General features: G+C 34.2%; 1 protein-coding gene and 1 pseudogene across 3 annotated transcripts in view; one reads left to right on the top strand and one right to left on the bottom strand.

The window, feature by feature from the left end:
* Positions 1–19735, bottom strand: part of DDX46 (DEAD-box helicase 46) — a 44123-nt gene that overhangs the window by 7077 nt on the left and 17311 nt on the right. For 2 of the 3 annotated variants that reach the window (XM_025040737.1, XM_015598118.2), the window contains exons 14-21: positions 12017–12181; positions 11346–11508; positions 8165–8358; positions 6376–6513; positions 5908–6057; positions 2787–2963; positions 1381–1599; positions 919–1063 (exon numbers count right to left, since the gene is read on the bottom strand). In XM_025040737.1, coding sequence (XP_024896505.1) covers positions 919–1063; positions 1381–1599; positions 2787–2963; positions 5908–6057; positions 6376–6513; positions 8165–8358; positions 11346–11508; positions 12017–12181 — 1351 coding nt within the window. The remainder of the gene's footprint in view (positions 1–918; positions 1064–1380; positions 1600–2786; positions 2964–5907; positions 6058–6375; positions 6514–8164; positions 8359–11345; positions 11509–12016; positions 12182–19735) is intronic. The other variant, XM_006923115.3, reaches the window with a different exon arrangement.
* LOC112471994 lies at positions 9964–10082 on the top strand (annotated as a pseudogene).

Raw genomic sequence — 19735 nt, forward strand, 5'->3', positions numbered from 1 at the left:
AGAGCTACAGAGTAGTGAAGTAGGATCAGGTAAGGCTTCCTTGTTAGAAGTGATGTGTATGATTCAAAGTACTAGACTGGTGTCTGAAATTATACAAGGTTTGGGAGCAGGTCCTTTGCAGCCATCTAAGCCATTTAAGTAGTGAGTATGCAGACTCTAGGGTTATATGACACATGGAGGAAATTTCTCCACAGGTGCAACAATAGTATTCAACAATTATTTAGTTCATTAAATAGATGAAGTGGATCTGGCTGGTCTATACTTAAAAAGTCTTATGAAGATGTTCAGGTTAAAAATAAATGAAGGGAAGTGGCTTATTCTACTATGCAGTGGAATAATACATTAGGAAAATACATCAAAATGGAAACTGTCTTTTGAACTCATTCATGAATGTATGAAGGTTAAAAAGCAAACCACATCACTCTTAGATAATGCATTACTTATATCCTTTGAGTTATGTTATTTATAGTTATTTTTTTAAAGGTATGCGTGAACTTTTTCATATGATTTTTAAATTAACATAATATATTTAATAGGTATGCATGAACTTTTATGGGAATAATTTCAGAGGTAATATTTGTTTAAACATTCATTAAGTGGACTATTAACATAGTTGATTTACTTTCTAACCTAAACTTTAGCCAGAATGTTCTACTTACTAGAAGCATAAACAGATAAATCCTTAAAAGTTCTTTTCTTTTATAGTGACTTTTGAATTTGACTGAACTGTCAAAACTGAAAGTCCCAAACAAAGATCATTCACCTGTACATGTACTAAACTTCTAAATAAAGACCTCAAATAATATATGAAACAACTTTTTATAGGCATTCCTTACTTTCAGTACTCTCTAGCACTGGCCTCACATTCTTTAGCTATAAAAGACACAACAACCTTGAAACAGAATCAACAGTACGTACTTTCAATTGCCAAGTAAATTTTCCTCTCTCCTTCCTTGGGTTCTTTGCCTGGTGGGAAGTATGTTCCTCTGATAGTAATTGCGGCTTCAGAATATTCACTGATCCTCTGCAGAGCTTCCTTAGAGGTAACTTTCCACCTAGCAGTCTATAAAAGAAAGGTGGGGGCGAGGAAGGTAAGAGGAGAGAGAGAATCACTTCATAACAGGGTTAAAAAAAACCTGGTGTACTGAGAAAGAATAGATTGTCTAAGTCATATTACGGTCAATATTAAGATGATAACACCTTCATCATAAATTCACTTAGATTCTAATGTACCTAGACCATTTTCGTAAAAATGGAATTTCTATTGTTGTCTCCCTCATCCAGATAAAAAGTGAAGTATCCATTTAAAATGTTCTTGGGTTTTAACTCACAAAGAAGAATTTTTACTCCAAAATAAAAGAAGTTTAAACTATTACTTGCCTGTGGGAAGTCATTGATCTCTAATTCTTCCTCATATCTCTTAAAAGATTCATTCTGTCCACCATCCTGTCTTTCTTCTTCTTGTTTCTCCAAAGGCACATAATTGAGCTTGGCATTGATCTTTTCAGCAAGTTGCTCCGCAATGGTTTTTGCAGATACAGTGGGAGCCAGGATGGTACCTCCTCTGAGAATTGCATTGGTGGCCTGTTGCATTACATCCTGCAGTTAAAGAAGACCTACAGTCAAATCTCAAATGAGGGCAGAGACGACATCAAGGACCCCACCACAAATTATTCTCTCGAAGACCACTAACTAAAAGCATCTTTCTAATGTAGAGTCCTAGCATATGTGCAATTTAGTATATATTTATAACTGATAGTCTGACATGTCTCTCTTACTTGGGTGAGAAAATTAAAGAACATTCAACTCTATATTAAAAGTTCTACTGGATCATAGATAATTAGGTAACTCAATATCAAATATAGTATAATATTTCTAAAATCATTTACATGCTTTACTATATGTCTAACATGGACAGAATTCTTCCATGGGTAACACATGACTCATACCTCAAGTTTTTCCAACAGTGAAAAGTTACAGCTATTTGATTTCCCCAATAAAAGTTATTAGCAATATTAACCCCAGAGAATATTAGGTTAGGTACTAGAATCCCTGTTCTCAGCATAGGCTTTGGTAAACACTTCATGATAACTCACTCGCTAAACAAAACAGATGCAGAGATCTGAGGCTCCAAGCCCTGGTTGTGGGTGCCTCACTCAATTAGTCCACTAGCCTGTGACTTGGTCAGCCCAGCTTAGATGTTACAGATCTCAACCTACACAGCCTACTGGAGGGCCCTGCAGATCCCTAAACTCTAAAAATCTTAAAAATGGTGAGCTATTCTTTGGAAATGCTATGAAAATTTACCCTTAGTTATTAAAACAACAACAAAAAAACACTCTGAAGAAAAGGATAACATGTAAAATATTTAACATATTTTTCTGTTTAAAATCATGTTAGTTTCAGGCACGTAACTGGGCGTTTGTACTTCCAAGGAACGTTTGTATGCTCAATAAGCCACCCAATAAAAGCAGATCAAGAGAGAAAAAGAGTTATTTCTTTAAAATTATGGTAAGAGCAATCAAAATAGTACTTTATAAAACTCTCCATGCCTGACATGCTAAAAAGTCAGGCTTCCAGAGTGGGCATTAACATCTGTTAACCACACTAAAGAAATCATCCAAATGCAATGATCAAGGAATTCTGTATTCACAATAATGTTAAACTCTCACTAACTCAACATCTAGTGAACTTGTTATTCACTTCTGCCAACATAATTCCTGAAAAGCATTTAAATCAAAGAACTTACAGAAAGTATTGACTAAAACTCAGAACAAATTACTTAATACCTGGGACTCAATGCCCAAATTCTTCTGAGCATTGATTCTAAGAGCCAATCTCTTAGCAATTTCTAATTTCTCAGCATTTCCTGCAGTTGGAGCAGGAACACTGGATGTTCCAGGAGCAGCCATATCCTTTACTCTCTTCTTTGAGTTAAACATGCTTTCAATTTGCTCATCAATCTAAACAAGAAAAAAAAGGGTATTAAAAATACCAATTTAGGTATATCTAAGAAACTAATAAAGAATATTCCTACCAAAAATCTAAAATCAGACAGTTACATTTAATTCAACCATACAGATTAATAAGAAAATATACCAGCTGTTCATTAAGGGCGACATGTTTCATTTTTGAAAATCAGTTGTCTATGGTGAAAAAAGAGTTGTCTATGGTGACCAAAATTATGTATTATTTACGGTGCTGCATAAACCACTTATGCAGATTCCTGCATGGTCCAGAAAATACATCCCTGTTCATCAAATGAAGAACGTATGCTAACAAGACAGAGCAGCCAATATGATGCAGCCAGGACGCTCCAGAGCTCAGGCCCTGAGGACATATCGTACTGCAATGAAAGAGGCTGGAAGGTCAATAACTCAAGGCCAGTGGACAATTAAAAAAAATTAAAATATAGTCATCGATTCTTAGGGTGAATGGTACAAAAAGTTCCTAAGACAAGGCTCCCAAAATTCTCCCCAACTCCTAAAATGCAATTGGATTTGCCTAAAAAACTGGATAAGAAAATTGAAAAAGATGGCTTTACTTGCTTTATTCCTTTGAACCAAGAAAGAAAAAAAAGAAAGGCTGGTTTCACCATCAAAGCAAGAGCAATGCTGAAAGCCTCTGCTCTCCAGGAATCACATGAGTCCTACCGGGACTGTAATCCTTAGCTTTGTCACATCTACCTCGTAAACTATTTGCATTTCCTTTTAAAGATGCCTTCTGGCCAACAATGATTGACACTGCCAACTAAAGAGATGCAAACCCCTTCATATACTCAAATTAGGCTAATAAGCCCTTATCTTCTAAATCTCAAATGCAGAGGAAATTCTGTTCAGGTTTTAAAATTAATTAGGTTAATTCAGAAAGCCCTTTTACTGAAATAGAAACAATCAACTTAGCTTCTTTTTAAAACATTTGTTATCTAAATTAGGGGTTTTAGTTATCAACTATTTTTAAACTTAACATTTAACTAAGTAAAACTGTTTAAAACAGCATACATAGCATTAAAATCCAAAACAAAATAATGCATAAAATCAGGAATGTGTGTGGTGTTAGTTGATGGGGGTAACTTTACTTTTGACTTTATTTACTTCTGTTTTGTTCTAATTTTTTTTTTTACCAAAATTATGTATTATTTTAACAACCAGAGAAACAACAAACATATTTCATATTTTACTGTGATATTTTAAAAAATGTTCTCTTCCCTTCAAGAGGTAAAGCCTGTCCTTGAGAGTGGGCTGGACTAGGTGACTTACTTCTAACAGACAGAATAAAACAGAAGTGCTGGTTTGACTTCAGAGACCACTCATAAAAGGCACAAAGTCTTCCTCTTTGCTCTCTCAGATCATTCATTCTGGGGGAAGGCTGCCGCTATGTTGTCAGGACAGCAAACAGAGCAGTAAAGAAGAGAAGCATGCTGCTAACATCAAAGTGAGTGAGCCATCTTAGAAGAAGAGGGTTCTGCATCAGTCAAGCCTTCAGATGACTGCAGTCTTATGGGACCCTAAGGCAGAAACACCTGGCTAAACTGCTCCTGATTTCCTGACCTTTGGGAACTATGAGATAATGTTAATAAATGTTGTTTTAACCTACTGAGCTTTGGATTGATTTGTTACACCATAACAAATAACTAAAACATTGACTTAACTGAATTTTAAACCAGTCTGGTATACCAGAAAGAAATGGCCCAGGCTTAATAGGAGACCTGGGTTCTGGTCCTAGCTGTATTTAATGACTAGTGTGTAGTCATGGACCAAATACTTTTCCTGGGCCTCAGTTTCCTCAAATAACAAAATCAGCTTGAATTCTCGATTCCCAAAATTGTGCTCTAAGCTAAAACTTAATATGGTATGTCAAAAAAATGTTTTATGATCAAAAATCAAATATGTTAGAGGATTTCTGGGTTAAACAAACTTAAACAAGCTTCTTTAATTAAGGACTTTTCACATCCTTTCATACGTTAATACCACTACTAGTGGTATATACTAGGCAGATTTCCCAAAATTATTTTATAATGAAAACATCTTTTTCTAAAGCTCAAGCTTCTGGGCGGGGGGAGGTTCCATAGAACACTGTGAAACCTTCAACTTGCTAAGTCCTCAGGATCCCTCTTCAATGGCTCACAAATGATTTCACAAGCAAAGAACATGGACTCTGAAGTAAGAATGGAATAGCTGTAAGGAATAAAATAATCCCTATAAAAAAGTACTTGGCACAGTGCATGGTACTTAGAAGCACTCAATAAATGTTGACTATTATTATTAATAAGGATATTCTATAACGATTAAATTTAAAAAGACAAAAACAACATTAGTACCAATGCTGTTAAAGGTACAAGGAGCCAGGCACTCTTACATGCACTACAGTGAGTGCAAATTGGTATACTCACTTTATTGAAGGACAATCTGACAACGTTTTAAGACCAAATTAGATATACCTTTTGGCCTAGCGATTCCTTTTCTACACTCACCCTCAAGACTAGATCTAATGAATGTACAAAGCAAAATGTGCAAGAATGAGAAAGGAAGTATAGTTTATAAGTACAGTATATTCCAAATAGTAAATATATAGAAACGATCCATGTATTCCAAAATAAGGGTTTGATTTATTAAATGGTAGAACAGCTATATAATGAAATATTACATAGCCATTAAGAATACTGTACTGAAATGCGAAGATTGCAACTACTGTTGAAGGTTATAAAGCATTATGATCTCATTTTTGAAAAAATACATAAATACAGGCACATGTGAATATATGTATAAATACAGAAAAAAGTTGGGAAGTGTACACACCAAGGTTTCCACTAACTGGCCATTGAAACAAGCATAAGGTAAAACCTCCAGTACAAAAGGAACAACTACTTCAACTGGCAAAAATGAGGCTCAGAACAACAATACTTACATCGACTGCAGCATCCTCATCATCTGAATCTTGCAGACCGAGAGCTGCTTTTTGTAACTTCTTCCTCTCATTAGCCAAGGCTTGCTCTGTTTCATCAAACTTGAATCCCTTACCAGAGAACCCACTACTTTTTTTAATTATTTTCCCTTCCTTTCAAGGAAAAAAAAAAAAAGTTTATTTCATAGTAAAAACTTTAATGTTCAGGAATTTATGGCAATTAAATATTTTCCAACGTGGTGTATGCCAATGTAACAGAAACACTTCATCAAATGTGAGAAAAAAATAAAAATTCTACATAGACTACTACTCAAAATACTAAGTTAAAAGGAAGGATTTTGTTTTCACTCCTTTTCTCTCCCTCTCTAAAGAGATAATTGGAAATAATCCTTTCAAGATTTACAATTATTAAATATTCAACGTTTAGAACACATTAAAAATTTGCATAAAAATGGGAGTTAAAAAACTCACAGCTTTCTGTTGATCTTTGAAGTCACTCCACAGTTTCTCTAGATCAGGAGGCACTGTAGTCCCTGACAACTCAAGAGCTTTAATGATATCACCAGCATAACGAGCTTGATCTTCTGTGATAAAAGTATATGCATAACCCTAATGAATGATGAAAAAGTGGAACTATTAGACATTAACAAGATGAATCTTAGATCACAAATAAGATAAAATCAAAACCACCCAATAAATCCTCTTAAGACTGACTCCATTACTAAAGAATTTTAAAAAACCGTAAGAGTCCTACTAAATTCTTCAATGGTTCAAAGAGAAATATCTAAGTTTAATATTTAAAAATGAAATAAGCAAAACCAGAAAATGTCTAATTTCTTATACATAAGTAGAACTATATGTGATTTTACATAAATGCACAATTGCGCTGTCATATGTATTGTTTAATATAGTATTTTTATCTTTTCCTTTTTTGCTTCCATTTCCTTCCTCCACTACCTACTGCACCACTCCTCTACACCAGCTAACCCATTATCAACTTCTTAAAATGTAGCTTCCGATATTTTTTTCAGGACCAATAAAAGATATAAAATCATATATATGTACATATGTATACATATATAATGTTTTTATATACAAAAGTGAGTTGTTTTATATATTTATTTATTTCTGTAACAGTCTTGGCAAAATGAAGTCAGCCATGTTACCTCCCTGGGATTCTCTAAAGCCTAAGGCTTCGTGTGTCACCAGTATCTTTTTGGTTCAGACAAGAAAGACTGGAGTTAGAAGTATAGGAATAGCAAACCACAATCAGATTGCCATATTCACAAATACTCTGCCCCCACCACTGAACTGTTATAAAATTTAAAACATGGTTTAATATTTTATTTCAGAAATATCCGGTCATTAGACTTGACACATCGTCTGCTTCTGTACTGCCCATGAGCTAAGAATGGTATTATGTTATTTTTAAGGTTGTGTACACATGTACACACACACACGTGTACATGACAGACAGCATATGTGGCCCCAAAAGGCTACAATTTTCACTACCAGGCCCTTTACACAAAAAGTTTCCCAAATCACAGAGTAACTCAAGTTAAAAGAATAAATACCATCACTACTTATTAGCTGTGTAACCTTAGGCAATTAACTTCTATGTGCCTCAACATTTCTCATCTATTAAATGGGAAGTAATATCATCCACCTCAAAGAGAAGATAAGGATGAAATGAAATAAAATATGCAAAGCACATCTGTGTCTGGCACTTAATCAGTACTCCATAAATATAACCTATTACTATTAACATTATTATTGCTTCAATATGCAGAAATGTCTAGGGTTGGAATATCAAGTATATCATCAATGTTTCCAACAACAGAATATTCTGTGGTATTCAAAAATAATTAGACCTATATACTTATCAGAATACATCAGTCAAAAAAACAAGTAAAATATATATATATATATGTATTGCAGGGAAACAGGTGTGAGTGTATTTTATGATCCCATATATTTTTAAATGCAGTGAAAGAGATCCATGGGTATATATAGAAATTTGTAGACAAGAAAAAAACCTAAAACACAAACGGTTAACACCATCTGCCCATAGAGAACAGCTAGGTATCTAATAATTTTAACGACATTTATACATGTATATGTATATAAATGATGAACCTCAACTATTCTCCATGGTCTGATGATTGAGATTTTCAAAATGTCCCCATAACTCCTATTATCTACTCCTTAAAATACTAAAAAAACACTTATAGTAATCAACTTATTAAAAAGTTCTTTTTACTTTGTTGCCTGCTCTTCCAGTCCGTCCTGCTCTGTGCACATAATCTTCATAATGGTTGGGGCAGCTGTAATTTACTACAAGAATCAGATGTTTCACATCTAGACCTCGGGCAGCAACAGAGGTGGCCACGAGAAGTTTGCAGGTCCCATTCTTAAAGTCATTTATGATGCTATCTCTGTCATATTGATCAATACCTGTAAATTAAACGTAAGTAAATTAAACTAAGAGTTGTAAAACCACATATTCAAACTAAACTCTCCACTTCCTCTGACATTCAGAGAAAGAAGTGGAAAACTGAGTAAAGAACAAATCCAACTTATACTGACTACACAGCCAACAATTACAATATAGAAAATAAAATACTAAGGAAATTTAATGGCAATATCAAAGGTTACTGCTATTAACTCATTTATGAACCTTCCAGGGATTGACTGTCCCCTTTCTTATATATAAGGCTTATAACTGCAGAAGCTCAATCTTAGAATCACTAACCTAAACCTGTTTCAGGAGCAACGGAAGAAAAGGCAGGCACATTTCAGACTATACTGGTAGGATTGAGAACTTCCTCCTTCTGTAGGTTATTTAGAGCCTTACTACTCAGTTTTGTCCAAGGACCAGAAGCTGCATCATATGGGAGCCTATTAGAAATGCAGAATTTCAGACCCTACCCAAACTACTAAATCAGATTCTGCATTTTAACAAGATCCTTAGGTGATTACACATGCATACTAAAGTTTGAGGTACACTGGTTAAATATACCTAATTGGATCTCTCAAATATATAACCCAAAGAGCCTTAGACTGAGTGACAAAGCAGAGCATAAAATGCCAAAATGTTCTATTACAAGATGCCCAGGCTACAAATATATTTGATAATGGGATATCTAGGAATCTCTAGTAATTCTCAAACCCTGAAACTCATTTTTGCAGGAGATATTCTAAGATTTCATATAAAACCTAAGTTTAACATGCACAGAATATTTAGCATGTATATATTAATATCAATTTTTAGTATTATCTAAAATTTGAAATAAACTCTTCAAAGACTGAATTAAACAAAGTACTTGGATCTTATGTCAAAGAAAACTAGGATACAAAAATCCTAGTACCCAAAAATCTCATAAGAAAAATTTATGGAATCAGTATCAATATACATCTAACCTTATAATTAAAACATACCAAAACTTTTACTTTAGCCTGAGGTATCCTGACTACTAACCCAACTGCACATATTTTATTCCATGGAACTGAATATAATATGCTAACTGAAGCAACCATTAAGCCTATTCCTTTTTAATGTAACCTCAATTTTGTTCACATAACCATCCAACACACAGCTACATATACCAAACCGGAGATGAACCTAATTCTGTCTTAGGAGGTGAATTATGATTAGTGTAAACCAACCCTTCTCAAACTCTCAGCACTCAGGCCAGCTCTACACTCTTAAATAAATTAATGAGGAACAGACCTAGGGAGCTTTAGTTTATTATAGTTCATCTCTATCAATATTTAATGTATTGGAAACTAGAACTGAGGACATTTTAAAATACTTATTAACTTATTTAAAAATAACAATAAAGCAATTACTTGTTAAAAGTTTTTGTGAAAAATAACTTTCCCAAACAATAAAATAATTTATTAGAAGCATGGAATTGTTTAATAATTTTGCAAATTTCTTTAACGTCTGGCTTAATAGTAGTTGGAGTCTCCTATCTTCTGCATTCAATGTTTCACTATTGCCACGCAGCCTCTAGAAAACTAAACACTCATGAGATGAGAGTTAAAAAGGAAAATAACGCCTACAGCCATGCTACCCTGAAGAAGCCCGATTCCATCTGATCTCAGAAGCTAAGCAGGGTCGGGCCTGGTTAGTACTTGGATGAGAAACCACCTAAGATGACCAGGTGCTGTAGGTATAAAAAATAAAAAAAAAGAAGGGATTGTAAGCTGACAAGGTCTTTGCAATCTATGAGTTCAACCAAGGGTTGCCTCGCCTAAAAAATAAACAAACAAACAAATAAATTTTTTAAAAAAGGAGAATAACATGTTGGGGTTATTACAGAAATACTTTTGACTTCGTGAACCCCCTGAAAATGTCAGAGACCCTCAGGGATCCCAGCACATACAACCATTGATCATTCCTCTTGCCTATGAATGATTTAGGCATAAGCATGTAATGCAATTCTGACCTAAGAGAGAAAAGTACAGACAGGGGATTATGAGAGAACATTTCCTCATTTATATAAAAAACACACATTTCCACTAATGTAGCAGAAACTCTTATTGGACCAACTCTCCTACAGATAATAACTATAAATTCTGGACAAAATATATAGGACAACGACCTAAAGGCACTAGAGAGTGACTAAAAGCAGGTAGAAACTGGGCGTTGATACTTGGAAAAATGTAATGATACTGGTTGAGGTTACAGAATGTTATTATTTATTTTAAACTTTGTTTTGACGGAGAGTAGGGCAGGCCCTGGCCAGCACAGGTAGGGAAGTCAAAACTTGAGTAGAAACAGTCTTACTGACAAGAAACAGAAGAAAGATTTCAAAACAAACTCAGGACCAGAAAAGAGGGAATAAATCCCAGAAAGAACAGAGTGGGCACACTCAATTACGTGTAAAAACGCTGCCCAAATATCTGACTCCTAAACTACATATGCATGAGACAGAATCCAAGCACCCCAGCTACAGCTAACAAAAATTAAGAGATTTCAGATTTTGTCCATTACAAAGACTGAGTTTAGAATATGGGTCCAACTAAGTTAATGCCCTTGTTTAAAAATAAAACAAAACTCCCACATACATATAATGGTGATGTTACAAAGAAATTAAAATGTTATTTAAAATTTTTTATTAAAGCTCTAATGTGAATCATAAAAATCTCTAGGTAACAAAGATACAACGGAAAAGAATATAATATGAATCAGAAAATTTTAAGTTCAATTCTTCCTTCGCTAATTAATGGCTATGGAATTTGGTCAAACCAATGTATTGTTTTTTTGTTTTCTTTATTTCTAATAATACTTACCCCCACAGAGCTTCTGTGAATTAAAACTTAGATGATATAAATTTTAGTTCTAAATTAAGAGTAGAAAGTAAATAGTATCATCCTGAACACAGCACACTACTTGGTCAAGTTAAATACTAAACAGAAATTGTATTAAATACTACCTCCGTGAAGAGACATGCAAGGATAAGATGCTCTCATTAAATCTTTCAAGAGACCATCGGCATGTTCCTGCTTATCCACAAATATAATGACAGATCCTGATTCTTGATAATGGCCCAGAAGCTCAAGTAACTTCAAGAATTTCTTTTCTTCTTCAATCACAATCTGAAAACACCAAATTGCACCAAGTTAATGGAATAAAAACAAATACATCTCTTGAACAAAAATACTCATTTTATTTGTGGCAAATGGATAAATAATAGCACCTTGCTATATCATTAGGAAAGAGCAAAAAAATATATATTGATTTTAATTAGTAAACCAATAAGACAAGAAGAATTTTGTAACTTTCAGAGTAAGAGGCTTGTAAATGATCAACTGTCCTCTCTGCCTCTTAATTTCACATCCTATTAACCAAAGAATATGATAGCTTATGGACATTTCTATCTACCAGCCCATCACTTATGGTGGGTGTAATTGAAAGAGCATTTTAGACAGTCAGTTCCATGGACTAGCATATTCAAGTGTATCTGGTAAAACATTAAAGACTAGAGTTGATGTATGCTATTTAATTTTAGAAATTATCTACCTACATCACAAACAATGATCCCAAAAGGATCACATACTGCTTAAGCATCCAGGGAACTGGGGATTTCCTAAGGACTGTACCCACCACTTGTTGCTCCACATCCGAGCAAACCACACTCCTGCCTCCAACCTGCACTTCAATGGGTTTACTCAGGATTCTGCGAGCCAAAGCCTCCATAGCTCTGGGAAAAGTAGCTGAAAACATAACTGTCTGTCGATCAGGACGGACATTATCCACAATCCGCATGACCTGAGAAAACATTATAAAAGTCAATATGGTGAGTAGTCTCCAAACACCAAATGTTAAAACCAAGTAGAAAGAACTTTTGAGAAACTCTTTTCAGTGACTTTTAAACTTGTTACCTAAGAAGAATACAATTACACCATAATTTGCTCCTCCTGTAGTTTCCCTGTCTCAAGAAATGACAACTCTAGTCATCCACCTGTTTGGCCAAAATCTAGAAGCCATCTTTGACTATGCTCTCTCTTACTCGTCTCACACCCAAGCCATCAACAAATTCAGTAGTCTCAACCTTCCAACTGTTTCTAGGATACCACCACTCTCCATTTGGTATCACTGTTTTCCTTCATTTATTCAACACATTTTTATTGAGCAATCATTATGTGCCAGGCATTGTTCTAAGTGCTTGAAATATGCAATAAAAATAATCAAAACTTTGTCTTCATGGAGCTTATACTCTAATGAGGAAGACAGAAAAATATATTGTCTCAAATGGTGATAAAAGCTACAGAAACAGAACAATAAATGTGGACAGACTGCTGAAGGGCTAGGATACAGGCACAAACTGCCTCAGTGTCCATGGAGCCCTGGAGGAATCAGGGAGTCATAGAATTCTTGTGGTAACTGGTTTAAACAAGAAAAAAAAGCTAATGATGGTTTCAAAGTAGGTAGTGGTGAATGGTTGGAAACTGGGAAGGGTAAAGGTTTTGCCAAGAATATAAAGAATTCTAGGACTACATTTTCACTCTAATCAAAGATTATATGAATTCTAAGAAAGGGACAGTCCTACCCAAGGCACTTGTAAATCCTGGGTTCCTGGCCTAAACCTCAACCATCTCATCTGGATCATTTCAACTGTCTTAATAACTCGTACCGCCTTTATTCCTGCCCAGTCTGAAATTTGTTCTCAACTCAGCAGCCAGAATGATGGCTTTAAAACATAGGCCAGTACTTTCTATTAAACTCTACTGGTTGAGCACATACATTTACTTCTCTTCCCTTGAAAATCTCTGTAAAAACATTAATACAGGCATTGTTTTTAAAAACTGCACAAACCAACAAAGAAAATAAGACAGGAGATGGTAGCAAGAATATGTTGATTAAGTGATACCTGACTTAGCAGACCCAAGGAAAGGAATCACTAACATGAGAACAAACTAGATTTTTAAGAAGTGGTTTCCCTCACACCCTCTTCAGGAGGGTCACTCTTTACCACCTGACCTTTACATAAAATTGACAGTCAACTTAAGTCCTCTTTAATGTTTTCCAGTAAAGTTCCATAATTTTCTCCAGCTATATCTTACACATCTTTTGTCAAGGTTTATTTTTTCATGTTTTTACAAATTATGTTTTTTAAAATACATTTTCTAACTCACTGGGAAAACAAATGCAGTAAATGATTTTGTTTACTAACTTTGTGTCCAGAAACTTTATTATTATCCATAAGTTATTGAGTCTTCTACAAAAATAGTCATATCATCTGCAAATAACACTTATTTCTTCCTTTCCAAACATTATACCTTTTCCTTGCTTCCTGTGCTAGAACCTCCTGTAAAATACTGAAGAGGTGTTAAGTATTTTACTTTGTTTCTTAAGTTTCAAAGTATGTTTGCTATAGGCTTTTTTTGTAGATACTCTTTATTAAAGGAGAGGTTCCTGACTAGTCTTAGTGTGCTGAATTTTTAAATCATAAGTGAAATTTCATCAAATGCCTTTTCTACAATTGAGATAATGGCATGGTTTTTTCCTTCTATTCTGATAATAGGGTAGATTATATTACTCGATTTTTCTAATGTTAAACCAGCTTTGCATCCAAAAGATACTAACTTCAGTATGATTTATTATCTATTTTAAGTATTGCTATATTTGGTTTCTTAACATATTTTTGAGGGTCTTTGCATCATTGTACATGAAACTGTAACTTCATTTCTTTGATGTTAATATAAATTACCATCAAACATAAATTACCATCAAATCCATCAATTCTAATTCTTGGTATCTACTCAAGAGAAATGAAGACAGAGGTCCCAACAAAGACTTACATGCAAATGTTCATAGTAGCATTATTCATAATAGCCAAAAAGTGGAAATATTACAAATGTTCATATATCCAATGAGAAACTAACTACTCAGCAATAAAAGAAATGAAGTATTATTAACACATGCTATGACATAGGTGAAGAGGTTCTCAAAAGTTCTTTCTACTTGGATGAAAAGGCAAATCTATAAAAACAGAAAGCAGATTGGTGGCTGCCTCGGGCTGGGTGGAAATAAGAAATGACCGCAAATGGGCACAAGGCATCTTTCTGGTGATGGAAATGTTCTAAAACCAGATTGTGGTGATGGCTGCACAAAGCTTTATGTATACTGAAAAACACTGTATTACACACTCAAAATAGGTGAGTTTCATGCTATATAATAAGACCTTAACAGAACTCTTTTAAAAATAAAAGTATACAATGATTGTATACTTTGAAGTAAACTATGACTAGGAATATAATTATTCGTTCCCAGTAGAACTTGCTAGAAAAAAATAAAATAGTCAGGAACCAGTGTTTTCCTTGATTTCTTTAATAAATGTAAGACTACTTTAGTGTTCTTGTTCTTGTGTCTGGATAAAACTTTCAAATATAGTGGCATACACAAACAGAAAAAAGCAACATGGAGAAAACAGACTTTGCAAAGAGATAAAAATTTTTAAAAATTACTATCAGTATCCAGAGAAACTTAAGAAATTTCTGCACCTATAAAACCAGAACAGGATGCCATTTAAAATACTCAGAGAAAAGAGCCTTTAGAAATCAAAACTATACAAGCAGAATTCAAAAATTCAATAGAAAACAGAGATGGAAAATATGTAAGAAAAATTAAGAATATTAAAGGATGAGTCCAAGAGATCCAACATCCAAATAATAAGAGTTCCAGAAAACAGAAGGAAATTATCAAAAAAGTAATTAAAGAAACTTTCTCAAACTAAAGAATTTGAAGTTTTATAGAATCCACCGAATTGTCCAGACAATTGGGTAAAACAAACCTACACTATAGAATATCACTTGAAATTACAAAACATTAGGGCGAAAGGAAAGACCTGAAAAGTTTCAAAGGACAAATAACACAAATTATATATAGAAGTTTAATAATCAGAGTAACATTGGATTTCTCAAGAAAAACAATGAAAACTGAAAAATTCTGAAGGAAAATTATTCTCACCTTAGAATTATATATCTAACTAAACGTCAAATGTGAGAATAGAGTCATTGGGCAAAGACTCCTATGCTATGTGCAAAGAATCCTATGCTAGCAGTGGGGAAAAGTTAAGCACTTATTTTCCTTATATAAAAGGTGGGATGCTAGAACTGATAAAAAGTCTGTTTAAGAAATTATCACATCAGCAGACCTCCACCTGACTCTACTCAACTAGGCAATGGTCCCTCTTTCGCCCAAGCAAAAGACATAAAGATTTAGTTTCTGGAGAGAATAAAACAGAGTATGTCTAAATGAGGGAACTTCATACACTGCTGAAGAATAACATTCTAAAAGGAATGTATTAAAGAAATGCATCATAGATACTGAGACACTTCCAACTCTCCCTCTGGCTCTTTCCCAACTCCAGAACTAGCAGACAGACCTTCACACTGCAGGCAGAAGACTCACCAAATTTCTCTGGAGGAACTGGCTCAGCTCAATAAGACAGGCAGAAGATATTAAGATCCAGCTAAAAGACCCAGCTAGATGACAACAGTGAAGCTCAGAGTCAGTAAGTCCCACACTGGCGCACGCAGCTTTGAATTTTAAGTCACCTTTTCTTTACTCCTTAAGAATAAGTAGATAACTACAAATTCCAGACATTTACAGAAAGCCTCCAATCTAAATACAGAGATCGGAACAAACAGAAAATCAACTTGGAGGACACAAACCCTATGCAGGTATAAGGCAATCTTTAAAAATGAGTTAACTAAGAAAAGATCTACTCTTGAGTTACAGAACTTTGGGGATCCCAACACAGCTAAGAAATAAAGGAGATCCTGAGAATGATGGAGATTGCAGGATGACAGCACGATGTCAAGTACAGAAAACAACAAACCCCAACTGGAACAGGTCAAGAGGCTCTGAAGAAACTTCTTAAGGAAGATGAGACTGATATGAAATTTTGTATGTCTCAGCTATTTGATAGGTGATTTATGTATCTAGAGTTTAAAACTGAATTAGTTTTAAGTATATACAGATTTAAGAAATCCAGCCAACAAATATAAAGACAATTATGAACTCCAAAGGAAAAAAAGTTATATAGAAAATTAAAAATAATCATTTACTATATTGCTCAGCTGTGAATAACATTTAGATGGTCATAACATTGCATAATGATCCAATTAAAAGCAACACAATTCTACTGGGGAAATAAGGGATAAAAATGATGCGAGAATGTGACAGAGGAAAGAAGAAAACAGTTAAAGTTATATACCATTGTGGGAAGTCAATAAATAATATCAAAAACAGAAAATCAAAAAGTAGAAATAAAAGTATACTATTCAGAGAAGAAAGGTAAATATCCAAACAGTCAGCTAAGCGATGAAAAAGAAGTATGGGAGGGACTACTGTTAAACTTATACGCATGTGTAACATTCTTCCTTCCTAGAATGTTCACAAATGACCTTTTGCTTTCGGCATATGCAAAAAGGTAATGTCAAAGCATAAAAGTTTTCAGGAGAACCAAAGCTAACTCCTTCACTCATCATAGTATGAACAGAAATCTTCCTAAGTTACAAATCCTATACTTCATATAACAGTCTACTGCACATGGGAGCTTAGGTTTACCTTATGATCAATAATTAATTACTGCTTAGAGTTGTGAGGATGCCCCTAGAATGACACCAGAGTAGTGAAACACTTTTCAGTTATGACTGGTCAGGGTTTTGATTGCTTTCTTCCTTTCACATAATTACCAGATTGTTGGCTATTGGTGATAAGAGGTTCCTGAAACTTTTCAATATGCTCTCCCTCTATCTCACTGTACGCAAATACTGTAAGTCAGCTATGGACTGCCAAGGAAGTCCATAAACTTCTCCTTTCACACTCATAGGCTAAAACAATACATCAGACCAATAAGTCACTTATGTTACAAAATTGGTAATTTTTCCACTTTTAATTAATTCAAAGTCTAAATCATTGGCATATGCTCCTTTTAAAGATATTCTGAAAGTTTATCCCACTCTGTCTTACACTTCTCTAGACAATATGCAATGCAGAAGATAATTTGCTACAAAGAAGTTAATGATTTTACTCATCAACGTAAATATCACGACCCTAAATTTTATATCACAAATATGATCTTTGGGATATTGAATGTATGTCGGTAAAAACTACCTTGGATTAAATCATACTTTGAGATAGGAATAAAACTTGGAGGGGAAAAAAGACCCTGTCATTACTTGCCTGATTATGTATCCTCTAATGTAAAGGATTATGTGACTTAAAAATAAGTTTAAAAATCCTCATTTTTTAATACCTCAATTTCCTTAAGTAGCATCTATGTTATTAAATAATAACTGCTTATGCACTAAACCATTCACAGGCGGTCTGAACAGAGATGGCTCAGAGATGCTGAGGTGTTTAATCATCTATCTAGTTACTTATTTTTTATGCCAACTTGAAGATGGCATTCAAAGTTACAATAATCATCTATAAGAGAGTGAGATCCATAAGATAACTGACACAAGTACGGTGCTTTGCAGTATACAACTGACAAGTATATTCATGGTCTCACTTTACTATGTGATTGGTATTTTAAAGAAAGTGAAAACTTGGAGTAAACTTTTTCAGACTCTTCGGCTCACTTCATTTTGCATTAGGCATAGGATGAACAATAAATTGAGGTCAAAATTCTCAACTTCATAATAAAAATAAAACATAAATGTCTTTTGTACTTAATAGGAATATTATTTACACCCTTTCAGCAAAGTACATATATCCAGCTCCATAATGGGTAACTTGAGCTAAAGATCAATTTCCATACTCAATCAATTTCTTCTCTTATTCTTTATTTTTACTAAATAAATAAAAAAAAAAAAACTATGGAGTGATTTCTTTTGGAAAATCACTTCTTAATATTCTTTCAGATGCTAATTTCAATAAGATCCCAATTTTAGATACAAGAACAAATGGATTCCTAATCTACTCTTCAGTTGTATTTGCTTCTGAAAGTATTCTTCGCATTCTGTTCTAGTGCTTAGAAAGATGTTCACTAGTAAGTCTATAATTTTTCTTAAGTTCAAAAAATAATAATATAAATAAGGTTTAAGGTAGAGGCAAACTAAGCAATCAAGACATTTGTACCAGTTTGGTCTTCTTAAGAAATCCCATCATCTTATCCTTCACAATAAAACTTTTGTTTTGGCTCTGAGTTAAATTTAAAACAATTCACAAAAATCTACCTATGTGCATTTCTACCTACCAGCCTGTACGATATACACTGCCATGTAGAAAAGTGGAGCCCTTTACCTGCCACCCATGTCACACTACGATGGGTACACTTAGCGTAAATCAATACTCTGAAAGACATACACGCATCAGCCATATTTTATTTAATTCTCAGTTTTCACTATTTTCTTCAATACAGAATCACACCTGGAGGCATACTGCTGCCTACCAACTCTTCTCTAGATGTAAGTCAGTGTGCAGATTTTCATTCAGTAGCACCAGCTTTGATTCGCATGGACATGCCTTTACTTGCTAAATGTCTAACCAGTACTCCATGGCACTGATCCCACACCCAGTTTCTTTAATCTCCTCTACAGCTCACAAAATAATTATTAACTTATTCCAAAATTTCTTCTCTTCAACAAGTTTTCAGTGATCAATAAATAAACAATTACTCGGCATTTCTCCCTCACGTATATACTTATGGCAAGGGAAGATTCACATTTTGCATTATCAATGAGAAATGTTTTGACCTCATTCTGGAATAACTTGATTTACTAGAAAGGCTTAATCAGACCTATATATTGGTAAGCATAGGACCCCTTTACCTACCTTAAGCATTATCATAAAATCTATGATTTGCCATGACATCAAAGGGTGCCTAGTTCCATCTTCCAGCTGATTCTTCGATCCCTCTACTCTTTTCACAAATGGACCCCTTGTCTCTATTCTAACACATGTATGAACAGCAAACTCAAGTCTGCCTTCTCCCACAAAGTAATATTTCATCTCCAAATAATGCTTATCCAGTCCTTTTTCACATTATCAAGCTCCCCATAGTTTCCCCACTGGGTTCCAGTTCTATTCCTTAGGACCCAACAGGTAAATTCAATACTTCATTTGTGTGAGAGAGTTTTTTTCAAAATGTTAAAAGCTGCTATTAAGTCCTCTACTTCAAGCTAAATATTCCTCACTCCTTTAACTGTTTCTCACATGGTTCAAGAGTTACCATAATCCTATTTACTCTTTCAAGCTTCTCTCTTTTAGAATGTAGTCCTTAATTTTAAACACAATACATGCACTATCATGACAGAAAGTATGCTTTTGGAGAATATATGAATAACTGAAAAGAATGCACACAACTTT

Source organism: Pteropus alecto, unplaced genomic scaffold (assembly GCF_000325575.1).
Source record: "Pteropus alecto unplaced genomic scaffold, ASM32557v1 scaffold78, whole genome shotgun sequence".
NCBI classification, from domain to species: domain Eukaryota; kingdom Metazoa; phylum Chordata; class Mammalia; order Chiroptera; family Pteropodidae; genus Pteropus; species Pteropus alecto.